The sequence below is a fragment of the Gracilinanus agilis genome, chromosome 2, assembly GCF_016433145.1.
Source record: "Gracilinanus agilis isolate LMUSP501 chromosome 2, AgileGrace, whole genome shotgun sequence".
NCBI lineage: Eukaryota > Metazoa > Chordata > Mammalia > Didelphimorphia > Didelphidae > Gracilinanus > Gracilinanus agilis.
The window spans coordinates 182,744,166-182,754,524 of NC_058131.1; the positions used below are offsets into that span (position 1 = coordinate 182,744,166).

Consider the following 10,359-nt stretch of genomic DNA (forward strand, 5'->3'; position numbering starts at 1 on the left):
TCAGAGGAAGAACTGTGGGAGCAGAAACTCAAAAGGAAAACATATGATTGATCACATGGTTCAATGGGGATATGATTGGGGCTGTAGACTCTAAACAATCACTCTATTGCAAACATTAATAATATGGAAATAAATCTTGATCAACGATACATGCAAAATCCAGTGGAATTGCTCGTTGGCTATGGGGGGGGGCTTAGGAGGGGAAGGAAAGAACATGAATCATGTAACCATGGAAAGATATTCTAAATTAATTAATTAAATGCATTTTTTTAAAAGAAAGAAACTATGTCCTTTGGGGCTCCTTCTGGCTAATAGCTTAATAAACTGGCTTAATAAACTGGGGAGTGAGTGCTGATTACAGGACAGGGCTAGGTATAAAGGGGAGATAGCCAGGATGCTTAGGTGAGATTTTCTGAATCAGGCAATAAACCCATGAATTAAGTTTCTACAATTTAAAAGTCCCTTAATCCGAGAGCTGAATAATAATAAGGATTTGGCTTAAAGAGGTGAACACTGCACATTGAAGAAAAAGTTTCCATTCCTTCTTCATTTACCAGTTACATAAAGTCTCAATTGTTTGGCTCCTACTGCCAATAAAAAGGATTAGAAATGAAGCTGCTCCTCTGCTTATTTGGGTATTGGATTTAATTAACCCAGGTTTATCCAAAACAGCTGAAAATATATCCTAGTCCATAGGTGAATTAAAAGTTGCCATTTTTACCATTCACAGCCTCCCAATTTTATTTCTTTTTATTGACATCTTTGGTTTTTGCAACACATTCATTTTCAAATATATCTCTTTGCTTTCTCCAATTCAGAGATATCCCATATAGCAAAGAATAAAATAAAGGGGAAAAAAAACTATCAAAACTAACAAGAATCTCAACTGAGTATGGCAGTGCATGCCATGTATCACACACATGGCCCCCACCTTCACAAAGGACGTACCCTCCCACTTTTCAATGAATTCAGTTTTCAGTAAGAAAATAGTTACAAACGACAAGAAATAAAATAAAAGCCAGTGGGGTGGTATAACAAGAAAAATTCTAGATTTGAAGTCAGAAGACTAATTCTAATCTCAGCTTTGCCATCATGTGCCCTTAACCAAGTGATAATTTCTTTGGGTCTGGTCCTCCTCTATCAAATGAGAGTGTAATATCTAAGTTCCCTTTTAGCTCTAAACCTATGACCCTAAGTCCATGTTTAGTTACTAACACACTGAGAATCTGGGCAAATCACTTGCCCTCTCTGGGCCTTAGTTTCCTCAGCTGATGATTTAGGGAGTTTATGGATGAATGAATCTCTTGCTCTTAGCCAAACAAGAAAGAGGCAACTACAAAAGAAAATAGATAACTTTGATTACTTGAAACTGAAAAGCTTTATAGACAGTATTAATACATTTAGGATTAAAAGGGAAGTGGCCAAACGGAAAAAAAAAATTTGCATATAATTTCTGATGAGGATTTCGCATCTGATAGATTTAAACAATTAATAAATATAAAACTAATAGCCCTTCCCAAGAAAATAATCGAAGGATATGAACAAAGTTCTCAAAAGAACTGAAAAGTATTCACAAGTGCATGAAAAAATGCTCCAAATCAATAATAAGGAAAATGCAATCAAAACTCTGAGGTTTCATCTGACACTCTGAAAACTGGCAAAAATGACAAAAAAATGGCAACAGTCAATGTTGGTGGAGTTGTAGAAGGTAGGTATGCTAACAGATTATTGGTGGAACTTTCAAATTTGGCATCAGAAGACCAAGCTTTGACTTTTGGCTCTGCACACTGCTGACCTAGGGTAAGTTACCTCTCCGTCCTTCAGTTCTTTCTTCTATAACCATAGATGGGTGGTACTGCGATTAGAGTCGGGAAGATCTGTGTTCAAGGCTGGCCTCAGACATTAGCTGTGTGACCCTCAGCAAGTCACTTAACCATGTTTGCTTCAGTTTCCTCAGACATAAAATGAGCTGGAAAAGGAAATGGCAAATGACTCCAATACGTTTGTAAGTAAACCCCAAATGGGGTCACGAAGAGTTAGATATGACTGAACAACAAATCAGGTAGATCAGGTGGCCCCGGAGCCCCTTCTAGATCTAAAGCCTATGGTCTAGCTCAGTGATTCCCAAAGTGGGCTTTGATTCCCAAAATTCCGCCCCTTGGTGGGTGCTGCAGCGATCCAGGGTGGCAGTGATGGCCACATTTTTTTTTTGTAGTACATTCTATTCTGAGTTCAATAAATAGTTTCATAATTTCCAGGGGGCGCTAAGTAGTATTTTTTTCTGGAAAGGGGGCGGTAGGCCAAAAAAGTTTGGGAACCAATGGTCTAGCTTGATGCAGTCACCTTAGTAACAGCAGCACTTAGGACTCATAATTAAATCTCCAGCTGATCATATAGAACACCCAAAGCTATGGATGAAAAAAGGCCAAACTCTTTACACCATTCCCCTCCCTCTTTTCCCAAAATATAATCTATTTTCCTTCAATTTTTCTTTCTGGGCAGAACCAAAGTGAGCCTCAAGAGCCCCAGTAGAAATGGTCTCTGGGTGAAAACAGGTCTGGGGGATTCAAAGGTGTTTTTCTGAGCAAGGTGGGCACTCATCCCACCAAATTTCCAGGACAGAAATAGAAAAAGGCCCCACATTTTCTGAGAAAGGAGTTATTTGTTGGTAATTATTCTCATCATACTAATAACTTCCAGCAACTTTCATTCCCAGAAAACATTAGTAGCTGGGAAGAATTTTTATCTCTTTTAGATGAGGAAACTGAGGCCCAGAGGGCCTAACTGATTTGCCTCTGGTCCCTCTAAGGACAACTAGGTGATGCAGAAAAGTGCCAGGCCTTGAGTTAGGAAGACTCATCTTCCAGAGTTCAAATCTAGCCTCAGACACTTACTAGCTGGGCTAGGCCTGTCACTTAACACTATTTGCCTCAGTTTCCTTATCTGTAAAGTGAGCTGGAGAAGGAAATGCCAAATTATTCCTGTATTTTTGCCAAAAAACAAACAAACAAAAATTAGGGAGACAAAGGAAAAACAAGCTCCCTCCCTGCTCTGGATCTTATCTTTTTAAAGACTTTCTCTTTTATCCCTTCTTCCCCAAAGAAAAAGATAGGAAGAGGGGAAAGTGAGCTATTATTGTTAGGATGCCTATTCTCCCTCTAGACTTCTGGTAAAAGCTCCCAAGAAATGAATGGACAGAATGACACCACCCCACCTCTCCAATGATATCTATATCTTAAAAAGCACATGGGGAGGCCGGAGGCATTCACAAGCCAAAGGAACAAATAACTCGGAGTGGAAGATTTATGGAGCAACCCAGAAAAGATGAGAAAGCAATCTCTACCAGTGGACAACTAAATTGGTGAGACACAGTTGCAAATAACTTTAAGATATTTATTATTCATTTTTAAACCTTTTAAAAAGATCCAAATAACATCATGCTATTTATTATTCATTTTTTAAAAGCTTTGCGTAAGTCGTTAGTTTATGAAGAATTCTCAACTCCATTAGCTCACTGAAATCTCACAACGACTGTGAGGTAAGGACAAAAATCTCCCCTTTTCAAATATTCAACTCAATATAACACACAAATAGTAAGCACCTGCTGTCGGTCAGGTACTGTGTGTCACTGGAGCTATAAACACAAAATCAAGCAAAGACACCATTAACCATTTGCCCAAACCCACAGAAACCCTCAAAGATTTAGTCTGGGGCTCCTCCTGCTACAAACATGTTGCCTCATCTAGGTTGGTCTTGTAGAATAGCAGCTAGAAGAGGTATCACAGAAAGTAGGTAGGAATTGCTGATAGATTTCCTTGAATTTTTTATTCTCTGATATACCTCATGTTTCTGTATCTTGCACCCCAGATCAAGTCCTTGGCTTCTCAAGGGCAGGAGACCTTTAAATATCCTATGACACCCAGCACTAGCAGTAACAGTACCTATTGACTAGGGCCAGCTCAGGGCAGAGTGGATAGAGTGCCAGGCCTGGAATCAGGAAGAATTCATCTTCCTGGGTTCAAATCTTGTCTCAGACTAGCTGTGTAAGTTGCTTAACCCTACTTGACTCGGTTTCCTCATCAGCAAAATGAGCTGGAGAAGGAAACCACTCCATTATCTCTTAAGAAAACTCCAGATGGGATCATGAGAAATCAGACAAGATTGAAAAACAAATGAACAACAACAATAATGACAGGGGGATGGGATGCTATGATGAAAAGAGCACTGGCCAGAAGGCCTGATAGTTAGACCTTTTTCTGTCACTGAAGTGACATTGTGGCAAGTCACTTTATCTCTCTTAGTTTTAGTTTCCCCTTGAGGATGTAGATTAGTCTATGTTCCTGGTATGGTGGAAAGAGTTCAGTCCCTGAAGTCAAAAAGATCTGAGATCAAAACTTGTTTACTACCTGTGACCCTGGACAGGTCAATTAACCTCTTTTTGTCTCAGTTTCTTCTTCTGGAAAATGAGGGGTATGAACCTAGACTTGGACCCATTTTCTCTCTAGATCTAGGAAACTATAATCCTTCCAGTCCAATTCAATGCAACAATTATTTATTAAGCACCTACTATTTGTAAGTCACTGTGAACAAAAATTAAATACCCCTGACTTCAAACAGGTCAACATCAATTTGTGAAGCACTTCTATGGGCAAAGCACCCTCTAAGCCCTGGAGATACTAAAAAACCCAAAACAGGTCCTACCTTTCACATTCGAATGGAGGATACAACTATGTACATTCAAGATATATATGAAACAGGGCAGTTAGGAAGCACAGTGGGTAGAGCATTGGACTTGGAGTCAGGAAGGCCCAGGTTCAAGAATGACCTCAGACACTTCTTAGCTGTGTGGGTATAGAGGCAAGTCACTTAACCCCAACTGCCTAGCCTTTACCACTCTTCTGCCTTGGAAACAATACTTAGTATCAAAAGACAGTTGAGGGTTGTTTTTTGTTTGTTTGTTTTTTTAAGATTTTTAAAAATTTACAAAGTAACTTGGAGGTGATTTATGAGGGAAGGTAGGTAGCAATTGGTGGTGGGAGGGGAGAAGGTCTTTTGCAGAAGGTGGGATTGTGCGGAATCTTAAAATAAGTCAGGCAAGCCAGAAGGCAGAAGTGTGAAGGAAGGGGGACAGGCAGTATTAAAAGACATAATCAGGAAGCAGAATGTGGACAATAATAAGGGGTAAGAAGACTGGAAAGGAAAGAAGGAACCAGGCTGTGAAGGGCTTCAAAAGCCAAACATATATGATCCTGGAGATCACAAAAAATAACTGGTCTTTAGACTTTCCCTTTTGGATGATTACTTTGGCAATAGAGTGGAGAATGGACTGGAGTAGGGAGAAAACAACACAGGGAAACCAACCAATAGGTGATTAGAATAGTGTGTACATAAGGTGATATGGACCTATAACCGAGTTTATAGCTGTGGAAGTAGAGAAAAGGAGCCATTTATGAGAGATGTGAAAAAAGAAACAACTGGATGTAGCAACAGATTAGATACAGAAGGTGAGATGGAGGAGCTGAGAATAGCAACAGAGCTTCGAGCTTGGGTGACTTGGATGAATTGGATAATGGTGGTAGCCTTGAGAGTAATGGGGAATTTTGGAAGAGGGAAGGATTGGGTGAGGAGGGATAATAAGTTCAATTGTGGACATGTTGAGTTTAAGCTGTCTATAGGACATGTCCAACAGTACCAGGAACTGTGTTAAGACAAGGAGACAAATACAAAAACAAAAAGCAACCACCATTCTCAAGAAACTCAGTCTTCTTATGGGGGAAGACAACATGCAAACATGTCAGAAAAGAGGAGTAATATTCAAGACATGTCATAAGGTAAAACCAAACTTTGGCAAAATCTTGGATTTGGGGGATGAGAGATGATGAGGATTTGAGTATGACACCTAGTACGTGAACCTTGGTTGACTGAAAGAGCCCTCAACAGTAATAGAGAAGTTAAATAGGAAGAGTTTGCCATAATGAGTCTAGTTTTGAACATGATGAGTTTAAGATATCTATGGGACATCCAGGACAAGATATCTAAAAGGCAATTGGAGATGAGAGATTGAAACTTAGCAGAGACATTAGGCCTGGATGAATAGATTTCAAAATCATCAGCAGAGATGATAATTGAATCCACTGGAGTTGATGAGTGAAAAGAACAAGAAAGAGATCAAAAGTAGCCTAGGAAATTTTTAAGAGGAGGAAAATACCAACAACTTGGCGAATCGTGGAAGATTCCAAAGAAAGATGTGGTGGCATCAGAAGAATCTTAAATGATTCTGGAAGGCACAGTTGAGGATGTAAATTCCAAGGGCAAGAAACAACTTGTATGAAAACAAAAATAGGGAAATAAATGTGGAGCTGGGAGTAGTAGTCCAATTTGGCTAGCAAAGTGGGCAAAGGGAACGTGAAACAAGGTGGAACCAGTTGAAAATAAATTATAGAGGACCCTAAGCAATCTCTTAGGATACAACTTTGGCCATGTTATTTCCCTACTCAGAGAGATCCCTAAATACAATCTCCTAAACCTAATACATGGAGAAGTATTCCCTATCATGGCTCCAACCTAACTTTCTGACCTTATTTCATGGACTACTCCTTTATGATTATGAGGTTATGAGGTTCCTGAGGGAAGGGACTGTCTTTTGCCTCTTTTGCAACCCCAGCATTTAGCACAATGCCTGGCACTGCAGTACTTACATTTATTGATTGATTACTCCTCTTTGGAGACTCTGTGTTCCCATCAAGATGGCTTAATGTTCTTTCACCAAACTTGATGCTCAGGTCTCACTTCCATGCATTCCCTAAGGATACATTTGCCTCCTCAGCCCCATCTCCTAGAAATACTCTTCTTTCAAGCCATCTTCCCTCCCCTTTCCCAAAAGCCAGAACTCTCTTGGTATTTACAAATTACTTTGTATTTATTTATACCACAGATGCAGAGTAAGAGACTGCAGAGACAACCTAATCCAAAGATTTTAAACCTTTTTAGTTTGGTGAGAAGGGAATTTGTATTTTGATTTAATTAATCAGGGATTTGGACTTCCCTTCCCTTTATTTTAAATTTAAATCAATGAGCAACCTTTGAAGTAATGAGTCAGAAACTTGAAGACCCTTTACCATTGATTGCAAGTACAAACACCCTATGAGACAGGAAATTGATCCCACAGGCACTGCCCCCTCTGGGTGGTGCCAGGCAAATTGAGGAACTGTGATTGGTTCCTGGGGAAGAGCTAGTAGAAGAAGAATACTTCTTATAAGTTGAGATCCAAAAGGAAATGGGGAGAGGATTGAGATTCAGATACACTTGGACGTTGGTGACTTTTATTGAAGACAGACTCTAGGATGTTAAGGCTAGACAATTCTCTACCTCCTTTCTACGTTTTCCTATTTTTACTATACCTCCATTTTAATTAAACTAAATTGTTAAAGCTACTAACAGCCTCATAAGTTTAGTTTTAATTATTACAAATTGGCGACCACTCTTTTAACTATTACAGTACCATGCCCCCTTCTGCAACCTGCTGAAGCCAGATGAAACCCTTTTCAAAGTTTTAAAATACATAAGCTAAAATATAGGATTACAAAAGAATGCCGAATTACCATTACCAAAACATTTTACGAAGCAAACACAAGTCTACAGTCTCCAAGTTTAGAACTTTGATCTAGTCTAAGCCTCCAATTTTACAAATGAGGAAACTGAGGCCCAAAAGTATTAAAAGAGTTGCCCAAGACTTTTCTGTAAATGTGTTAATAGTCCCCAAATAGAACGTAAGAGTCTAGCGAGCAAAGTTGTTTGGGTTTTGTCTTTATACACCCAATTCATCAATAACAACAAAAAAGTACCTATTTGTTAAGCGCCTACTATCTGCCAAGCACTTAAGCGAATTAAATTAATTACTATGGAAACTATAATTTGCTGGATGCCTAAACTGAAGATCCTTAAAGTAAAATGACTCATCAGTTCCCAGAGCTATAACTAGCATCACCAGGTCTATACTCCATAAGTTGTCACAAGTACCCAGAACTTCAAGTTTAAGTGAAGCAGAACAGGCTGAGCAGCGCGAGCACGCAGCGGCTGGCCACACCCAGAATCACCCACTTTCGAACTAGCTCCAGGGAACCTCCCACAAACAGCAGATTGGAGGACTTGCTCCCAGGCTCCGTGCCTCAGGCTCTCTCCTTCCTGGGCCCCCGACTCATCTTCTTCGCCCCCTGGGTTCAGGGGAGAATGAGGGGATGATGCTTATCCTTCAATCTCAAACGGATAAACTATCTCCCCTAGAAGACCTCCAGTGACCGAAAATTCACTGCCACTTGGGACAGCACATTCCACTCTTGGACAATTCTGACTGTAGGGTCCCCCCACCTTAAACAGAGCCCAAGTCTGCCAACCAGTGCTCCTAGTAGGGGAAAAGCAGGAAAAGCCGAACCCTTCAAAGTCGTGGAAGAGTTCTCTACCCAAGGGCACCTCTCGGCCGCCCCTGGTCCCGGGAATCTGCCCTCCATCCTTACCCAGTCAGCTCCAGAAGCAAACTTTTCAGGCTGACCCCCCGCGAACTCTTGGCGGAAAACAGGGCGAAGATCTGCGGGAACTTGATGACCACGCACACTACTAGTGTGCTCCAGTTGCAGAATTGCAAGAGCAGCCCCGCCTCCATGGCTGCGCCGGGTCCGAGGATTTCGCGCCGGGTCCGAGGATTTCACTCCCGCGCCACTTAGGAAAATGAGCTTTCTGTTCCTGGTCTCCTTCCGCCTTCCTCTTGTCGGTCGCTGTACCGTCCTCCAGCCCCCGCCCTTGTGACTCCGCCCCTCCGGAGCCGCCCAGTACAGCCAGTACGGAGCTGCTGAGGTGGTGGATCGCCCCGAAGGCCGCCTTCCCTGCAAGCTCTGGGGCAGTTGCAAAGGGAGTGTAACCCACTCTTCACTCCTTACCCGCCTTTCCCTGCTCTACTGTTGGAGGGTTGGATTCGAGGTAGGGCTGCAAGAGATGTTGAAATCAACCAGTACACGCCCCCCTCGTTTTGTGAGTGGGAAACTGAGGCATAGTGAGAGCCTTTTGAGTCACTTTTGAGCAAAAAGGCAGTGCTGAGTTGGGAGGAGCACAGATTTAGAGCTCCAAAGAACCTTAAGAGGCAAGCCTATCCCATCCCGGCTGAGGAACCTGAGACCCAAAGCCATTAATCGCCTTGCTTGGGGTTGCACCACTAAGTCTTCCTGACTCCAAATCTAGTCCGCTTTCTACGCCGTGATGCTCTAAGGAAGGACAGGTGGCTGCCTATACCTTGTGCTTCCCCTGTCTAACTCTTCTCTCCCTCTTAGTCCTATAGGGGCAGAGGGAAAGAGAAAGAGGGTCCAGGAGAAAATAAAAAGTTCTCAGGGAGAGAACTATCTCCTCCCCACAACAATATTCTTACCTTCGCTCCCTTTGTTCTACGTTTGTGACCTAGAGCCAAGGAAATATTTTGCCATGCAGGAAGGTTCATTATTTATATTTGTATCTCTGGCACCTGGTACATAGTAGGCACTTAATAAATATTTGTTGAATTATTGATTCAATTAAGTTTCTAAAACATTTGTTTGATTATTACATAATTACAATAATATATCACATATAATATGTTTTATATTATGTAATTATAATATAAATATTACTATTCTGTCTAGTCCTTTGAAGTTCATAAAGTACTTTATTTCACAAGAACCCTGGGAGAGAGCTGGATTATTGTCCCCATTTTAGAGATGAGAAAATGGAAGTTCAGAGAGGCGGTATGAAAAGAGCATTGGATTCAGAGGAAAAAAACCTGGTTTAGTGTCTTGGCTCTGTTCCTTATGACCCATGTGAATTTAGACCAATACAATCCCATCCCTGTTTTTCAGGTTTCTCGCCTATAAAACGAAGGGGTTGAACCACAAGGTGTTTTCTTTAAATACTATAATCAGGGCAACTAGGTTGCCTCAAAGGATAGAGTACCAGGTCTGGAGTTGGTAGGACCTGGGATCAAATTTGGCCTTGTGGTCCTTGAGCAAGTCATTTAACCTCAATTGCCTAGAGGTTACTGCTCTTCTGCCTTAGAATCCATCCTTTCTAAGACAGAAGATAAGGATTTTTTTTTAAACTTTTGCCTTCCATCTTGGAATCAATATTGTGTACTGGTTCCAAGGCAAAAGAGCAGGAAGGGGGTTAAGTGACTTGCCCAGAGTCACACAGCTAGGAAGTGTCTGAGGCCAGCTTTGAAACCAGGACCTCCTGTCTCTAGGCCTGGCTCTCAATACACTGAGCCACCTAGCTGCCCCCAAAGTAAAGATTATTTTTTAACTAAAAATATTTTTAATAAAATAAATAATAAATAAAGGGGTT

General features: G+C 41.2%; 1 protein-coding gene across 2 annotated transcripts in view; it reads right to left on the reverse strand.

Moving 5' to 3' along the window:
• The window catches only part of SLC66A3 (solute carrier family 66 member 3), a 35,736-nt gene extending 27,032 nt beyond the window's left edge, over nucleotides 1-8,704 (reverse strand). For both annotated transcript variants that reach the window (XM_044663587.1, XM_044663586.1), the window contains exon 1: nucleotides 8,514-8,704. In XM_044663587.1, coding sequence (XP_044519522.1) covers nucleotides 8,514-8,659 — 146 coding nt within the window. In that variant the 5' untranslated portion in view covers nucleotides 8,660-8,704. The remainder of the gene's footprint in view (nucleotides 1-8,513) is intronic.
• Nucleotides 8,705-10,359: the final 1,655 nt, after the last annotated feature.